At 44.0% G+C, this 20,000-nt stretch overlaps 1 protein-coding gene across 1 annotated transcript in view; it reads left to right on the forward strand.

Moving 5' to 3' along the window:
• Nucleotides 1-20,000, forward strand: part of camkmt (calmodulin-lysine N-methyltransferase) — a 140,906-nt gene that overhangs the window by 110,600 nt on the left and 10,306 nt on the right. The window contains exons 7-9 of the mRNA XM_080450421.1: nt 5,261-5,327; nt 8,931-9,005; nt 18,945-19,008. Coding sequence (XP_080306547.1) covers nt 5,261-5,327; nt 8,931-9,005; nt 18,945-19,008 — 206 coding nt within the window. The remainder of the gene's footprint in view (nt 1-5,260; nt 5,328-8,930; nt 9,006-18,944; nt 19,009-20,000) is intronic.

A 20,000-nucleotide genomic window follows, 5' to 3' on the forward strand; every position in this document is an offset into this window, starting at 1 on the left:
TTGAGGCTGTTCGGTTGGACGGCGCCAAGTTATGCCCATGGGTCACACAGACATACACACAGCTTTCATTAATTAATAGATAGATTAGGCTATTAGACTATTTTGGAAACTTTTCTCCTACAACTTTAACTCAAGTACAAACTTGACTGAGCAACTTTCTCTTGTAATTGAGTAATATTTGAACGGGAGTATTCTTTGACTCAAGTACTGGTTTTGAGTACCTTGTCCACCATTGATTCCAACCTTGGCCAGCTGCAAGAAAGACTTATTTACTGTATGTATGTGCAGTACACGCAGAGATGGGCCACCAGTGCGCCCCAAAGGTGATCTAAACCAGTGCAAAGTGTCTAAACTGCACAATCACAGTCTCTGCTACCCGTGAATTACAGTAGCTGTAGCACAGCCATTTCTTCTCTGTCTATGAAACATTAATTGCTCAACAGTTACAGAGCTGTAATCTAAAGGCTTTAAGCATTAACATCAATTATGCATCTTATCAGATCAGCATTTGAATCTCTTCTGGTCCTTTCCATCTCTGAGAGTAGATCTTCACGCAGATTCAAAGCCGTTGTCACCAGGGAAGTGGTTCTCTATTGAGGAACCAAACACCCTGACTGGAACCCTTTCATGCACCATCTTGAAACAGAGGGTGTGTGACGTCCTTGTCTTAAGTTTGACTGCCATAAAAACGAGGTGCCAGGTTAGATTGGGTGCTATTGTCTATGGGAAAAATCTCTGATGGCACCCGCTCAGGGACAAACATCTCATCACCAGCACTCATCAGAACAGCACACCTCTCATCTTGTGGTGAACGGTTTATAAAAAAGAAAAGGTTAAGTTCAGTTTTTAAAATATTGTTTTAATTAAATTTCTTTGTATGTGCCCTTGCTACAAGGTTTTGATTGCTCTTAAACCTGTGTATTCATAACTGTTTTACTTTACGTCCTCGTCTTTTCATTCTCCATTCATTCTTTCTTTCCCTCTCCTTCCTCTCCATGTTCCTTCCCCTCCATTTTATTTTGAGAGAGAGAAGGAGCTCTGATTTCGGCACAGACGTTTCACAAAAGCAGGAACAAATGCATACCATTCTGCCCTGTTGACAAAACGCAAACCCCCTTTTCCGTCCATATTTACAGTAGCTCTGTTTACAATATCTCTGTCTCAACCCCCCACAATGTCCCTTCACTGATCACAATGAGGCCAGACAATAACAACCTGTGTGAAACGCACGCACGCACGCTCGCACGCACGCACACACACACACACACAATACAGCCACTGATCATCACCGTTGTTTCACAGAACAAAGTCACAGAAATTGAGAATGAAATCAGAGAATGACTGGAATTGTGTGTGTGTGTGTGTGTGTGTGTGTGTGTGTGTGTGTGTGTGTGTGTGTGTGTGTGTGTGTGTGTGTGTGTGTGTGTGTGTGTGTGTGTGTGTGTGTGTGTGTGTGTGTGTGTGTGTGTGTGTGTGTGTGTGTGTGTGTGTGTGTGTGTGTGTGTGTGTGCCTGCGCGTGCGTGCGTGTTCTGTGACGCTTTGTGAGCTTATTCCGGTGTGCCACACCAGCGCGCAACTCAGTATAACTCAGGCTTTATTAATACAAACGTGTGTGTGTACAGCATAATGCTGCCAAAAGTGTCCCATTCAACCATACTGTACAACGCAGGCATTTCCCCCTGACGTGGAAACTACTTCCCATGGTTGTTGACTGGAGGGCTAATGGCCACTGTTTGGTGTCATTGTGTGCTCTGTTTTCATAACGGAGCCAGATAGTGCGCTGTGATACGGCTCGGAGCATTACTGCGAAATAGATGAGCAGATAGGCAGAAAGGGAAATACACTGAATGGGCTGCGTAGCATTCACTGATATCTAGAAATTATCTCCTCCCTGAAAGCCTTGCGACCTAGTTCACAGACTGGAATACACACACACACGCACGCACATGCACATGCACATGCACACACACACACACACACACACACACACACACACACACACACACACACACACACACACACACACACACACACACACACACACACTAGATCACACTTTTCTAGATTCGTTCCCCAGTCCCTATAAGCCTTAAACCTCACCACTACTGTACAGTACATACCTTAAGGCTTAACCTAACACTTATTCTAAAGGAAACCTAAGCACTATGGACACAAAAACAGGTCCTTAAAAAGCAATGACCAGCAAAATGCCCTCACTTTATGTACTTCTTAGGACATTTGGTCCTTGCAAGGATAAGCACACACACACACACACACACACACACACACACACACACACACACACACACACACACACACACACACACACACAGCACACACACACAGCACACACACACACACACACACACACACAGCACACACAGCACAGACAGAAGATGGACTGTGATGGACTGCTTGACCTTGAATAGGCATACTGAAAATCAATGGAAATGTTCCATTAACCCATTCAATCCGGGGACAACATCTGTGTCATTTTAGGTTTCTTTGGCTATTGAAAAATAGCAGATATACAAGCTCATAGCGCGGCACGATGAACTTGTAGATCTTTTTTTTTTTTATCGTGGAAATATATAAAAATCTTTAAATGTATTTTTTAACACGAGCATTTGTAACGCAAATCTTTGCTTTTAGGGGTCCCTGGGACAAAACATTTTGAGATGAGGGCCAAATACATATCATTTTGGGGGTCCTTCACATGGAAAAGTTGGAGCACCACTGATATAGCAAAATACCGTTGGATTTAGAAAACATTTTTAGATGTATTTGGCCACAGACCCCCATCTCAAAATATTTTGTTAAACAATATATATTATTCAAAGATTTGCACACATTTTCACGATTTTTCAAAAATAGCAGATCTATAAGCGTTATGAGCCTGTAGATCTGCTATTTTTGAATAGCCAAATAAATCTAAAATGACACGGATGCGTTTCCGGATTGAATGGGTTAAGAATGATTGATGCATGCCAATGGCTGCTTGGCGTCTGCTAAAAGTGATGGGGGGGGGGCACATATTTCTGTGCTTCAATGTCTGCCTCCCTCTGTCTTTTCTCACTCTCTCTTTGACTCCGTCTCACTTTCTCTAGCTGTGTCTTTCTCTCCCATTCTTTGTGCACAAGTGTGTGTGAGTGCACGTGCACGTGCACGTGCACGTGTGTGCATTTCCGTTTGTGTGCATGTATGTGTGCGTGCGTTTTGACCTCTCCCCTACTGGTGTGCCAGTGATGAGATTACAGTAAGCCCCTCTGCTCCTCACTCTGTTCACCCCTATGCACCAACACACTGATGCACAGGTGAACAGGGACTCTGTGTGTGTGTGTGTGTGTGTGTGTGTGTGTGTGTGTGTGTGTGTGTGTGTGTGTGTGTGTGTGTGTGTGTGTGTGTGTGGGTGGGTGGGTGGGTGGGTGGGTGGGTGGGTGGGTGGGTGGGTGGGTGTGTGTGTGTGTGTGTGTTTGAATGTATGCTAATCTATTTGTTGGTGTATGCGTGCAGGGGTTCTCTTTGATCCTGGATTGCCTCTCTCCAACTATCTATCCATCCATCAATTTATCACGCCTCTCTCTCTCCCTCTCTTTCTCTCTCTCTCTCTCTGTCGATTGGATTTGTCTCAGCTCTTTGCCGGCTTTAAAGACAAGGAAATCCTAATTGAATTGCTTCATGACTCCACCAGCTAGTGTATTAATAGACAACTTGACATCAATCGCCCAGCCTTCGTGTGTGTGTGTGTGTGTGGGAGTGCATGTGTGTGTGTGGTTAAAAGCCTTCCTATTGATCCAGCTATAGTCTGCTGTGATATGCTGTTGGATGGCTCTCAGCTCCACGCCATCATCTGCGTGTGTGTGTGTGTGTGTGTGTGTGTGTGTGTGTGTGTGTGTGTGTGTGTGTGTGTGTGTGTGTGTGTGTGTGTGTGTGTGTGTGTGTGTGTGTGTGTGTGTGTGTGTGTGTGTGTGTGTGTGTGTGTGTGTGTGTGTGTGTGTGTGTGTGTGTGTGTGTGTGTGTGTGTGTGTGCACATGTGCCTGCGTGCGTGTGTGTGTGTGTGTGGGTGTGCGTTCATTCTTATTTTGAGATTGTCATGTGATGCGCCACCTGACGAAACAGGCAAATCCACAAAACCTGAACTGCTGACCTAATTATATACTGCCATGTTTTAATATGCATAAACATTATCTTCAGGAGAACTTGAAGCTAAAAGTCAGAATGCACTGGGCCTGATGAGTGCATGTGGGCTCTGGTGGGTCACTGCTCTCTGCTCCTTGACCAGGCCACTTGACCCCCACGTACTCCAGCAGATACTGTAGCCTATCACACTGAAACACTGATGAGTTTTTATACAGTTTTATTTCTTTTTTTCCTTAAAATTAAAAAAATTATTCACCCAGTGCCAATTGCCTAAGCTTGTAATCCTAGGCGCTACTCTCCCTCTGCCAGCCTGGTGAGACCCCGAACTGAGCTTCCTTCAATGCATGAGGAGTGAGCAGGCCGCTTCTTATCACCCGACAGGGGGGAGTTTCCCCGGTAGGACATAGCGCGTGGAAGGAACGCGTTATTCCAACCAGTTCTTTTCCCCTCCATCAGGCAGTATAGAGACCAGGATTACTGCATGTTTTTGTGAGGGTACCTACCCTAGGGGACACGGGGAGAACATGCAAACTCCACACAGAAAGGCCCTTTTGCCAACCCCATCTAGGGTATGGGCACTGATGATGCGGTGGAGAGAACACGCCCCCCCAGCGCCCACAGCGTCCCCGGCGGGAATCGAACACAGGATTTTCTAGCTGAGAGGCGACAGCGCTACCGACTGCGCCACCGCGCCCAACGTTATTTCTTTTTTTCTATACAGGACAGTGTAGAGAGACGGGAAACATATACTGTAGGATACATGTTCCTGTACAAAGGCAAATTCGATAGATAGATATAGATAGATAGATAGAATTAATACTTTATTGGCAAGCAATTAAAAAACAACAGTATCACCAATTATATACTCTGTAGCAGAAAAAACACCCGTACGCCATCTTCAGAAGAAAGGACGCCTTCATCAGCTAAATTTACCTGATGAAGGTCTCAGTACCGAAACGTTTTGTTTTCCCAGTATATCGTTTTTGAAGTTTTTGAAGAGTAGTTGTTCTTGTTGGCACTAAATAATCATGTGATTCCTTTTAGCTGTTTGCAGTTCTCTAGTGTGAAGTGTTTTGTGTGAGTATACTGTATGATCCTTGACAGAGATGTCCCTCCAGACGTTCGAGGGCTGATTGAAAGGAACAGACAAGCCGGGATGTTTGGCTCCACACAGGTATCCAACAGGTGAGTGTAAACTACCTACATGTAGATTCAGACCTGGGTCACCCGCAGGGGAAACCAAACATCTTCAGCTCAGCCAAAGGGGGAATCCCTCCCCCTGGCCAACGGAGATATTAGGCTTCTGATCCTACAGGCAGAGCTAGTCTGCTACATTCTGCTACACCAGTGGTTTTCAACTTTTTTCATATCGATGTCCATTCGGCATTTGAGCCACAGAGCACGGACCACCATTTGATGAGATTTAGCCTCTCAGACCCAAGACTTAGAATATGTTGTTATCGTTGGATAAGATTTTGTCAAAATAACAATTATTCTACATTCTCTAATTGTGTAAACTTCTTGTAAATTAAGTAATGCAGATGTTTAACAATAATTTAACTCTTGAGAGCGTAAAATGAAACCAAATGGAAATGAAGGGTTCATTTGGTTTCATTTTACACTTAAAGAAACCACTTACAGTTAAATATCTATAAGGGTCCATTTGGTTACCAACTCTTCATCTTCAGCTGGGGACCACCTGGAAACTTCTCAAGGACCACTGGTGGTCCCCGGACCACTGGTTGAGAACCACTGTGCCAAACCATGGGTCCGCAACAAAATTAAGTTTTCCAAATAGCGGTCCCTGGCCCAACCTCAGCAATTTGTCCCGTCAAATTCCATCGTCTTTTAGGGTTCTATCATTTTAGTTACTAACGTTCAATGTGGAGAGCAGTGTATGACCACCAATATCAATGTACTCGACTAGATTTCCCCCCTGTGACATTGCATTGTGGTGTAGAATCCCTTGCCCCATTGCATTGTATATCTTGTGTTATGTGGGTCTAAATCTCACCGCCTTCCCTGAGAAAAGTGTGTAAATATGAGGCCTTTGAGGCTCTGCCACTCAAATGATAGTTGAATGTGAGGTTTGATTCATCTCATTAGGTCTCTATCCTCCTCTGTTCTGGTCTTTGGAAAACAATTAAGATTGTACTTGACGATCAAATCACACCAGCAATCGAACCGGCAATGTAATACCCACACTTGAGAGGAGGCCTTCTGTATGTGTGTGCCTGTTTTTGATTTGTTTTGTTTTTTTAGTCACCCAAGCAAAATGATTCTCTTTAATGGGGAGTCCTCAACCAGAAAACATCACGAGTATCACACACACACACACACACACACACACACACACACACACACACACACACACACACACACACACACACACACACACACACACACACACACACACACACACACACACACACACACACACATTAAAGGATGGCCTAAAACAGCTAATTGCAACCCATCCTCTAAATAAAAAGTCATTTTGCTGTTCACCCATCTCACCATTACGCTCCCTTGCCTCTTCTGCCATCCTCTTCTCCGTCAACCCCCCCCCCACCCCCTCCACCAACATATTTACATGAGGAGAAGATGGAGTGAAAAAGTAAACGTATAATTAGGCAGCATTACTTTGATTGTTTTCTTTTCAGATTAAGCTTCCAGTCAATGTCGCCCCCACGGGAGAGGGCCAAGGGGCGCTCTATGCGATTGGACGAAGGAATGGGGGGGAGGGAGTGGCTTGTTTTATGTATATGTGCGTGTGTGTCTCGTTCTGTGTGTGTGTGTGTGTGTGTGTGTGTGTGTGTGTGTGTGCGTGTGCGCGCGCGTTCGTGTCCGTGTGTGCGTGCTTATCTGGGTTTATGTGTGTATATGTGTGAGACGAAGAGACAGCCTCATGCTGAGAACGGAGATTGCGTTTCTGGCATGGCCCTAATGTTTTGTTTACCAAGTGTTAATAATGGTTAATTAATAATCCCTCAATCTGCCTGACGGGCTGAGAGAGAGAGAGTGAGAGAGAGATAGAGAGAGAGAGTTGGAGAGAGAGAGAGATGAATGACAGAGAGACTTGGAGAGGGGCAGGTGCGTTGAGATTGAGTGGAAGAGAGAAGGAGGAAAGACTTGGAGAGAGGGAACGGGGGTCGATTGGGGTCGAGAGGTAGGAGGAGAGATGAGACAAAGAGTGTCGATCGTTGACAGAGGGAAGGAGAGATAGTAGATGGTACTGTATGCCTGATGCGATGGGATGTGATGTTTTGTGAACTTGTAGATCTTCTATTTTTGGAGAATGACACATACAACTAAGTATAAATCAAATCACTAACCTAATATTCCACATGACATAACCGCTTACTGCTTACGGTGCAACTATCGATTTATTTTCTTAGCGATTGTTCTACCGATTACTTTTTCGATTAATAAAATAATTGAAATTTGTATATCTGATATTTTCTATTTTTTTCCCTATAATCATTTTATTAAAATATCTATTATCATATTTTATAATCAATGATATAGATTAGTTAAAATGTTGCACCCCTAGTTGTCTGCAAAGTGCAATCAACCATGACTGCTGCTATTGCACCAGGACTGATACTGTACACTACATACCTAATGTGCATTACCTCTGAATACACACAAAAAAATCTCTTTTTGATATTTTAGTTTTATGTATAAAATGTATTTATAATGTGTATAGGTGTTATATGGTGTAATTTTCATTTTAATTTGTATCTTACATGACATGACTAGTGCTCTGCATGCTCACTATCCCTGCCAGGCCAGGAGGTGGAGGTTATTAATGATATATTAGTTGGATTCCAAAGACTAGAAAGAATGCCAAAACGCATAGTCTTATCGACCCCAAATTTGAATCACAGGGGAGGCCTCTAAACAACGCAGAGTCAAAAGCAATTTCCCTCATGCCCATAGGGGGCACCACCATACGAAGGTCACTATTTGTTGCAGAAAATGTGTTTTTTTTGTCAGGTGGAGCAGTGGTAAGGTCCCTGCCCACCACCACGGAGGTTGTGGGTTCGAATCCCCCGTGGTGCATTCGGCTTTTGTCGGGTGTCTATATGCGAACACAATTGGCCCGTGTTCGGGGGGAGGGAAGCCGGGCAGGGAGGGTGATATTGGTCAATACACATACTCCTATGGGCTGGGGCGGCACCTGTCAGCAGGAAGTGATGGGGGCGGGAGGAGTAGAACGAAGGCCCTACGTCCTCAGCAGTGACAACAACCCAGAAATGTGTGTGGGGAGAAATGAATTGGCATAACGACTATATTGGGGAGAAAAAGGGGGTAAAAAATTATTGGCTAATTAATTAAACCCCAAAAAAAAGTTTTTTCACCTAATTAGGTACACATGATCTTGTGAGTCATGTAACAATGAGCATCAGACAGGTTTCTGATATGCCATACTGTTAGCCTTGAGGATTTAGTGGGAGCGACCTATTTCTTACCAAAAATTTACATGAACACAACATTCAATCAACCCCAAACTTTACTCCAAGGTGGACCTCCAAAAAAGCGTTGATTTCTGCCCATAGGAGGTGACACAAATGTGAAAGGTTGAACTGCATGTCATAAAAATGCTGTTCCTCCCCGAAGCTTCGTCGGGTGTGAAACAGTTTGTGTAAGACCTAATGGTTGATGCAGGAGCTAGATGACCACTCTAAAAGTGTGTGTGTGTGTGTGTGTGTGTGTGTGTGTGTGTGTGTGTGTGTGTGTGTGTGTGTGTGTGTGTGTGTGTGTGTGTGTGTCTGTCTTTTACAGGTTGGTGAGATGGGACTGTGAATCGGATATATCGGCGTTAGAGGGACATTTTGACATCGTCATGTGCGCTGACTGGTATGCTTGTGCACACACACACACACACACACACACACACACACACACACACACACACACACAGACTTACCTTTGTCTCCCAGTGTGCATCCCCAACATTAATATTCACTTTCGGGTGACAGTCAACGCATGGGCCCCCGTCAGCTCCTGGTCCTTTCACCTGCCCACACACACACACACACACACACACACACACACACGCTCAGATGCACGTCTGGCTCCATTTTACACCAAATTGCCTCGTTTTCATGCTTGGTGTTCCAGCAAATGGGTGACTTAGGCAAATTGCACATAATTGCGCCTTGACAGGGAAGGAGAGTGAGATAGATAAGGAAAGAGAGAGAGAGACAGAAAGAGAGAGATAGAGAGATGAAATGGGAGCAATGTAAACATAACAAGCATCCCTCAGCCAATTAAATGAAGATCTATCATTTAAAGGCCAGTCGGAATTTAAATCTCCTTCTGTCTACTGAGATTTATTGATAGGACTTACTTGTTGACATGGAGTGACTTTGCATTGCACACACACACACACACACACACACGCGCATGCACGTGCACATGCACGCACACACGCGCACACACACACACACACACACACACACACACACACACACACACACACACACACACACACACACACACACACACACATTTCATTTATTTATTGGGACATTATTCATATCCCATTGTTCAATGCCAAAAGCTCAATTAAATCGTTACTCTCAGTTTTTTCATTTGTAATAATAACAAACAGGACAACAGAGCAGATCACTAGGAGAAAGTGTGTGAGATGGAGATAGATAGATAGATAGATAGATAGATAGATAGATCATCACAGGTACTCAAGAGTTTTCATTTTCTTTGAGCACAGATGCTTGCCTCAAGATGCTTTTGTGTGTATTTCTCTGCAAGCTCTTTTCTGTGGACAGGAGTGTGTGTGTGTGTGTGTGTGTGTGTGTGTGTGTGTGTGTGTGTGTGTGTGTGTGTGTGTGTGTGTGTGTGTGTGTGTGTGTGTGTGTGTGTGTGTGTGTGTGTGTGTGTGTGTGTGTGTGTGTGTGTGTGTGTGTGCGCGCGCGTGTGCGTGTGCGTGTGCCTGTGTGATAATTGCCATGGTGGTGGTCGCAGAGTGATGGATGACCGATTAAGGAGCTCGGCGCTGTGATGATCAGCCAGGAAAAGGTCAACAGTGCTGCTTCCACTTCCACTAATTATAACCTGTACTGATGATTACAGAGAGGAGTGGAGGAAAGGAAAATAGGAAAGATAGATAGAAAGAAAGGACCAAGCAAGAACAGTGAAAAGAGGAGTGTGCAGAGGAAAGGAGCACGGGGGAAAGAGAGAAGAAGATGATGGGGAGGAGAGGGAGCGGGCCAGTTGGCTGTAGATTAACCTCTGGATCGGCAGCCAGTCACGCAGTAGCTTTGTTACATATCCTGTCTTTTACTTACAGTATAAACTGCTGGCTATGGACTTAGTTCACACCAAGGGAGCTACTTAACATGATATACAGTACTGTACCTATAAATGCACTGCGTGTGTGTGTGTGTGCGTGTGTGCGTGCGTCTGTGTATGCGTGCACGTGTCGTGCGTCTGTGTGTGTGTGTGTGTGTGTGTGCGTAGTTGGTGTGTATTATATGTGTATATCTGCAGACATGCAACAGAGGTTTGATTGAACTCTGAGAGTGTAAAAATTGATGGCTCACTCATGGATTTAAACCAGTGTGTAGCATTTAGGGTTGGTTGACGCGCGTGTGTGCGTGTGCGTGTGTGCGCGTGAGAGAGAAAGAGAGAGAGAGATTGACAGAGAGACAGAAAGAGGGCAGGGATTCCTACAGTGGGCATATGGGTGGCACAGAATCCTTGGCTGGGACATTGGCACGTCTGCTGTCTCCATAAGCTGTCCATGTGTGGGCACCGAGATAAAGCCCTGCGTGTCTCTGTGTGTGTGTGTGTGTGTGTGTGTGTGTGTGTGTGTGTGTGTGTGTGTGTGTGTGTGCGCGATACATTTCCTACGGTTCCACACCTTACACTTAGGAAATGAATTCAGTGAGGTTTGCTTGTGCTTCCACTGTTCTGAGAGTTGGCCTGACTATACTGGCAAGGTGCCTATTTGTGTGTGTGTGTGTGTGTGTGTGTGCCCATACAGACATGCACGGTGTGTATGCATTGGCATGAATACAAATTTCTGTCTGCATGTAGGATGCTGAGTGTGTACTTTCTATATTGTCAGGGGTGGGATTGTGTATGTGTGTGTACCTATGTGGGTTTCTGGGCGGTAAACATGTAATGTTTCATGCCAGTGTGTCTGTGTGTAATGTGCATTATGTGTCAGCTGTGATGATTGTCGGTGTGTGTGTGTGTGTGTGCGTGCGTGCGGGCGTGCATGTGCTTGCGCATACAGTCTGGGCGGGGCCATGGGATGGGGGCCATGGGATTTTTTAAATCCCATTTTCATTTTACAAAGAGTCTTCCATGCACAATTACTGACACACTGTATGTGACATTAAAACACACGCGCTTACCCCCACGTGCGTGCGCGTTTGTTTCAGGCACAGATCTCTAATCAACAATCATGCGATTAGGGTAAGCAGCTAACAACACCATATGATTTTAGACAAGTCATTTAGTAAATGTGTGTGCGTGCGTGTGTGTGTGTGTGTGTGTGTGTGCGTGTGCGTGTGGAAGCACGGTCTTCCGGAACAGATTTTTTACTGCCTTGTTATATTTTGTGAGGTGCTTCTCCTTTCTGATCATCCTCTGACTCTGTTTGCCAATGGAGAATGACTCTTTTTTAATCCAGTTGCGTCGGAGGCTCAGAGTATATGCCACGAGCAAAATACACTGTCACTATAGCTGCTACTGCATGTCATGTGCCTGTCAGATTTCACCAGGTCCAAATGTTTCCCTGCTTCTTATTAGATGACATTAACTACTCCAAATGAGAAAGCTTTTAGTTTTTAGAAAGCTTGATGCCCCTTGAAACACTCACTTTGCAGACTATACGGATTATACATTACTGTCAGACATGGTCACTCAATCTCGCATATCCACTGTCCCATGAGTTTGGAGAATGAAGAATTGTAAAAACTAGAGTGAACTCTATCTAGCATGGCTATAATATCACCAGTTGCATGAGATGGATTTGCGAAACCCCCCTCTAACAGGCCAATCAGCCAATTAGATTGCGCTATACCACCACCCCCGCCACCCCGCTGCTATCGACGTGCACCAAGCGACTGAGTTACTCAGTTGGCGAGCGACGCCACACTACAACCAACGGAAGTTGCTACAACAGATTTTCGGCCACAGGCGCTTACCAACGCCTATCAAGGTGTTGCGGGGCTGGTGTGTGCGGGGCTTTATTGTCAACAGAAAACAGTTATTGCAGAGGCATTTCTTAATACATTACAAGACAGCATATTATCTCAGTTAACACCAAAGACTAAATAAATCTGAATGTTTTTTATAGAGATACCCAGCAGAGAATGTTCCTTTCTCTCTCTCTCTCTCTCTCTCTCTCTCACTCACTCACTCACTCACTCACTCACTCACACACACACCTTGAGAGATACGGTGTTAGAGCTGCAATCCAGAACCTTATGTAGTGAATAAAACATTATTTTAACAAATCTGTTTTGTAGAGTATACAGTATGTTAATTCAATGTAACTAACACAACTGCAGTAATTGGAAGTGGTTTCCCTGCTCTTCTATTGAACTTAGATCCTGTGTTTGGATAGGATCACTACCGATTTACAAGAGCTATTGCCTGAATCTCAAAGCGCAATAGCAACCCTGCCCAAGTACACAGTTTCCTAGCTTCTATATTTACCTGTGTGTGTGTGTGTGTGTGTGTGTGTGTGTGTGTGTGTGTGTGTGTGTGTGTGTGTGTGTGTGTGTGTGTGTGTGTGTGTGTGTGTGTGTGTGTGTGTGTGTGTGTGTGTGTGTGTGTGTGTGTGTGTGTGTGTGTGCTGGAGTATGTATGTGCTCGGCTGCGTGCATGTATGCCCTTGTGTAGGTGAATGCATGCATTCGTGTGTGTTTGCGTGTGTGTGTAAATCCACGTGCATATCTGTGTGCATGTGTCCTTTTTAAAAGAGCAAGTCTTCCGGTGGATAGTGGTCAAGATGATGTCATGTTTTTCCATGGTTTCGCCCCTCATAACCCCTTGACAATGTCCTGTGCACTCTGACTGGAGTACACACACACACACACACACACACACACACACACACACACACACACACACACACACACACACACACACGCGCCAAGGTCGCACACTTTGACCTGCAATCAGTCTGCCTGTGTGGAATGAGTGAGCCGGGATGTGCTGGATAGGTGGGGTTTATACACAAAACACATTCAGAATAGGGATTCTCAACCTTTTCAATTTCAAGGAAATATAGCAAGAATCTACAACCCCACAATGCATCGTGAAATGCGATGCGATGAGAGTTTTGCAACATGGTGTGGACTTGTAGATCGTCTATTTTTGGCGCGTGGCACCATTGCACTGGAACTGGATAATGCTAATGTATACCATAGCGATATTGTGATACTAAAAACAGATTTTTTTTTTTTTTACTGCCTCTGCCCTCTCAGTGTCACTCTGTCCTTCCCTCGCCCCCATGGTGTGTGTGGACCTGTGGGTGGGTCTATCCCCTCCACCCAGCTAGCTCACTTCCTTGTTTACTCTAGCACTCGCTTACCAGTCATCTGATATCTGTAGAAAAATAAACTCCACACTAACCCTCTCACCTCCAAAGACAAACAAACGTGACACCCATGTCTAACCTTAAAAGACAAATAAACTTTACACATGTACAGTACGTGCATCCAACTTTACTGGCCCGATCGTTTCCTGAGTACTGCTATTACCTTTTTTCTTTACTTTTCCTTTAGTCATTCTCACTCATGAATGAGTGGAAAGGTGTGGCAATAGTTTGTAAGTACTTTGTGTGTTTTTTCCTAATGTATTTCAGAGGTACACAGTACAATCCTCAGTGTTAATGTCAGTGTTAAACAAATAGACCCTTATGGGTCCATCCTACAGTATATTACAATTGCCAACTTTGACGGTGGATGTCACAAACGAACAATGGCAGAAACTGTTGCCTTACACCGCCGATTTTTGCAAGCCCCCAGGGGCCGTTGTCCACGAACATTATTTCCATAAGATGGAAATAATATTCAGTAGAAGCTCTACAAATTAACCTCTATATACTTCGTTGTATGACGAATAGTGACAATTGTCCATCTACAAGCTCACATCATGTAATTTTCTAAAAAATATATAATAATCTGAATATTTTGGCTAAGAAAGACTACTAAAAAAAACCTGACAAGGCACTTTACAAGGTACAGAAACAAGCCCGTACCAGTATTACCCGTATTGCCTCCAAGATTATCGGACTTCCCACACCCACACTTTCTGATGATATGAACCATAAGGCCATCACACGCTTAGCACTTTCAATAACAAATGACACTGATCATCCCCTGTATCGCTATACTTCGACCTCATGCCATCGGGGCGAAGATACGGAACCTTGAAGTGGGAAAAGGTTCGTTTTAGCAGGAGCTTTCCCCTCAGTCATTGCGGCATAAACCCATTCCGGGAAAGCATCAGTGTCATTTTTTGATTTCTTTGGGCTATTAAAAAATAGCAGATGTACAAGCTCATAGCGTGGAGTGCCGCTCTATGAGCTTGTAGATATGCTTTTTTTTTTTTGTGGAAAATGTTTGCAAATCTTTGAATATATAAATTATATTATTTAAAGCGAACATTTGTAACTCAAATCTTTGCTTCTGGGGATTCTACAAAAAACGTTTTTTGAAAAAACGTATGTTGCTATAATATCAGTGGTTCTCAAACTTTTTCATGTCAAGGACCACCCAAAATGATATGTATTAGGCCGTGGACCCCCATCTCAAAATATCTTGTTTCAGGGACCCCCAGAAGTTGTAGCAGAGTTCAAAATGTTCGCTTTAAAAAATAAGAAATTGAACGATTTGTCCAAACTTTCACGATTTTTCAAAAATAGCAGATCTACAAGTTGATAGCACGGCACTCGGTGCCGTGCTATGAGCTTGTATATCTGCTATTTTTCTTAACAGATGCGTTCCCGGTTTGAATGGGTTAAACAAACTGCCCCGTCGATAGGTTGGTTTTCTGTGCACAGTGGGGAACTCATGTATTGTCTTGGTGATATGTTGTTTTGTGCTTTATGGTTATGTGTTTTTTTCTTTTTTTTTTTCTTGAACAGACTGTGAAGACAAATAGAGATTATTATTATAAAGGTACAGTAGACTAGTGGTTCTCAAAGTGGGGTCCGGGGTCCTTGAGGGGTTTCCAGGGGGTCCCCCGCAGCTAGATGATTGGTAACTCTCAGAGTTATGGTGGTCTATGGCCTAATAATATGCATAGTAAACTGGGGGTTCTTGACGTGAAAAAGGTTGAGAACCACTGCAGCAGACGGTAACACCTTGTCCCCCAGGTCAAGGACATGACGGAACATGACAAGCAGCTTTAATGGCTTTTCATGCAGACTGGCACACTATAAACACACAGGTTGAGGATTATGTAAAATCTGGGCTGTATTGTTGCATTTTAGCCAAATTACTCCTCTCTCATCTGTGATAATACAGTAGGTGCACAGGCATGCATTTATGTGCACACACACACACACACACACACACACACACACACACACACACACACACACACACACACACACACACACACACACACACACACACACACACACACACACACACACACACACACACACACACACACACACACAAAAGTTGTTTCCAGATTGTCTCACTGCTGGCCAGCTTAGAGGCTCAGGATTATGTTGAACCGTGACTTGTATTGTTACATTTTAGTCAAATTACTACACTCTCATCTGTGATAATAGGTATACGTGCATGCGCATGCACATGCGCGTGCGCGCACATACACACACACACACACGCACGCACACACACACACACACACACACACACACACACACACACACACACACACACACACACACACACACACACACACACACACACACACACACACACACACACACACACACACTCACACACTCACACACACACACGCACCACACATATTGAAGTAGTGTGTGCATTTATGATTTAGAGACAGGTGTTAGGTTTTTCCGTCTAATACAGAAGCTCTATTCTGTGGAACACCTGCATCACAGCTGTCAGACAGTCATCATCTCTCAACATTTTCATCTCTCGGACATCATTTGCAATTTAGGCATTTAGCAGCCGCTAAGTCTTAACCAGAGCGACTTAACAATGAGCAAGGTAAACACATAATCATGTCACATATCCCACCCGCAGGTATTTTCTATGTCATAACACACATTCACTGACATTCACTGACATGTACAAACACACTTGATTACACTCACAAATACAAAATTACGATTCATGGATTAAAGTTCTCAGTCGCCACGACTGATTTCAGTCATTTAGATTCCATAGAAGCCAGCATGTCTTCTATGAAAGCCTGTTGCACACCTGAAAATTTAAGCTCTCAATGCGTCTGCGGAGGTTATTGGAGCTGGGTCGCGTTTGGGTGACTTTCATATATGTGTGTGTGGATGTGTTCATGCATCTCCACATCAATAGTCAGAAAGTTAAGCATTCCATATATTTGGGAATGTTGTTTTCACCTTTTGTGCTGGTTTGAATCGCTGGCAGGCAGGGGGATGTTGTGAATAGAGGAAGTAGGCTTTCCCCACCCTGAACAGTAGCTCTGGAGAAGTGGCAGTGGCTCAAGAGATCAGAGATAACCACTTGGGAATGGGAAGGTTTCCAGTTCGATCTCCGGCTTCCCTTGCGTTAGTGTCAAAGTGTCCTTGAGCAAGACACTGAACATCTACGTGTAGTTGCTTCCGATGAGCAGGTTGGTGCTTTGGTTTCCTCCGCCGTCACTGTGTGAATGTAATGCACATTGTAAAGGGCTTTGGATAAAGGCCGCGCTATATAAATGCTCTATTTGCCACGGATAATCCGACAGTACCACCACAACTGGACAGCTATGAGTGTGTGAATGTGTCATTTTCCATCTGAACACTTGTTTTCCACACACACACACACACACACACACACACACACACACACACACACACACACACACACACACACACACACACACACACACACACACACACGCATTAACACATCCATGGATACAAGCACTCAAACACACAAGTGCACACACATTCTGGCCTCCACTGTATAAATAGGTAGAGTTCTGCAAATCCTGTCTTCAATATACTTGAGGGGTGGAAAAACACCTAAAGAATTTATGTGTTGTTGAGAAAAGTGGTTATAGCTTGTTACCTACTAAACTAACGCTGCACTTGCATATGACCTTAAATTTGTAAGCATCACATCTGTATTCATCATCCAAAGAATTAAATTATGAAAATTAAAACTACAGAAAATGCCCAGAAAACAGCCAAGTACTCATTTATTTAATGTAAAATCTCACTCTTCTTCAAATGAACATCAGACACATCAGACTGTTTGAATCCATGCAGGTCACAGAGTTAGAGCTGTTAACCACTTGAACCCCAGCATGCATATTCTGGGGGGAACATTCACCAAAAATAGCCGATCTATAAGCTCACAGTGCATTGTGTTGTGAGCTTGTAGATTGGCAGTGTTTGGCGAAGAGATTTTGTGTCGATGGAAAAAAAAGCAGTCCAAGTACAGTACAAAGAATAGAGGGTTTAAGTGGTTAATTGGCAAAAGGCCACCTCGTTGTCCTGTTAGACCGCCCTGGTCCAAAGCAACCCTTGACCATGACTCCACTTACCACAAACACACTTTTATCTTTTAAATAAGATATTCAGAATATTGCAGAATATTTATAGAAAGCATATATGTGACACATTTATTTTTGTTTCGGGTATTAACCAAATATTTAAGAAGTATCCAAGAAGTGAATGTGATATTGTTTATTGATGTTTTTGGTGTCTTATAATCCCCTAAGGGATGGGTCTTATGACAAGACATGAAAAAAAAAAAAAAAAATTATTAATTCATTCATTCATACACACAAATACAAGAACGCTCGCCCCCAAAACAGCATTCCGCGCCAAGTGGGGCGAGAGGAAAAAATGGGGGTGAGTGTGTTTTGGGGCAAGCGTTCCGGTTACCATACACACACACACACACACAGGTGTGTGCTCAAGCACATTCACACATGTTCAGATGTTAGTCAGTATAAAGGCGATGAGGATTACGATGGAAGCAGTTAATTATAGCCTGGAATCCAGACGGAGGCGCTCGTTCAGCGTTTTCTTTTTTTCACGAGAAGCAAAGTGAGAAAAAAAATATCTGCCGAGCAGAGCGAATCAGTCTGGATTTCCAGGCTAAGTTAATTAGTCCTTTTATATAAATTGATTGTTGTTGTTGCGATTGTATTAATTTCAGCTGGCGTTGTTTACAAAACACCTTCAAGGCCTACAGATTTAATTCCCCAAAACTCAAGGTGCTTTCCTGTCACTTTGAAGTGTCTATGTAAAAATGTCGTGCGCATGTGTGCGTGTGGGTGTGTGTGTTTGCTGTGGCCGATGGTATCTATGTATTTCGGACTTTGATGTTTTGCATTCTTCGCCAGCAGCTTGAAAGCAGGCCAGGGTGAATACATATGAAGAAGTTGCACATGAAAAGAGGAGGAAGAGGAGGGAATCTTACTCATGCAAATTGTTTTTCGCCCCCTTTCCTGTCGGTGGATTTATTTGTAAACAAAAGAAAATAAATAGCCTGCTGCTTTATCTAGAGCCGCTATCACATGAATACATTCTAATCGGGCTGTCTCTTTCTCACCCGTTTTTCTGTTTATCTCCCTCCCTCATCCTCTCTCTCTTTCTCTCTCTCTCTCTCTCTCTCTCAGTTTGTTTCTCGACCAGTACAGAGCTAGCCTGGTTGATGCTATAAGAAGATTGCTGAGACCCAACGTAAGTTTGTGCTGTGCACTGTACAGTATGTGTATTTGCCTTTGTGTGCGTGTGTGTCTGTGTGTGCACTTATACTGTGTGTCACCCCCCCGAAAGCACTCTTCTCTACATAATTAGGCCTCGCTTGAATTCCCCATTGAATTCGTAATGGTACGACAGGATTAATATCATGTAATGCTTTAATGCTTATTATGCATGACTTGAATGCATTGCTCTGATCTGTTTCTCCCTCCATCCCTCCCTTAATCGCATGAAAAAAAATGAAAAAGAAAGAAACGCGAGGCAACTTCTCCCATTTGGCTCAGCGATAATAACACCCCCCTGCTGTGACCGAGCCGGAGAAAACACAGAGGAAGAACAAGGACAAGAAAAAGGCCTGGAAGAGATAGTGTTGAGATTTCTATTCATCCAAACAGAAGGGGCACGCTTTGAGTACAGAGGCCACACTTTCATAGGAAATGTCTGTATGTGAAAAAGGGGGGTTGGGGGTAGATAGAGAAGGGAGGGAGGAGTGGGCAGGGGAAGGGAGGGGAGGGGAAAAGGACATGGCGGAGGAATGGACACCAGGAGGAAGGGAAATGGAAAGGGAAGGAGAAATGGCGAGGCGAAAGAGAGGATGACAAGAGGCCTCTCGTTCCCTCCTCTCTCCTCTCACCTGGCAAAATGTCTCCAGACTTCTGTACATACAGTACCTGCATCAGTGGAAAAAGCTTCATTATCCCCGCCAGGAGGATTATGTTTTCACTCAGTATGAGTCTGTTTGTCTGTCTGTCTGTCTGTCCGTCCGTCCGTCTGCGTGTCTGTGAACAGCTAATCTCCGGTGCCGTTGGACCTATTGCGTTTTTTTTGGCAAGCACACTTGTTGCTACTACTCCTACAGATTTTGTCCAAAACACACGTGATCACGATGTATCTCTCAGCCTTTTCAGATTCCCTTCTGATTGGCCACGATTGTCTTTCAAAGTTTGCGGGGGACCTGTTTTGCACACACT

Source organism: Gymnoscopelus braueri, assembly GCF_963280865.1.
Source record: "Gymnoscopelus braueri genome assembly, chromosome: 14".
In the NCBI taxonomy this organism is placed as follows: domain Eukaryota; kingdom Metazoa; phylum Chordata; class Actinopteri; order Myctophiformes; family Myctophidae; genus Gymnoscopelus; species Gymnoscopelus braueri.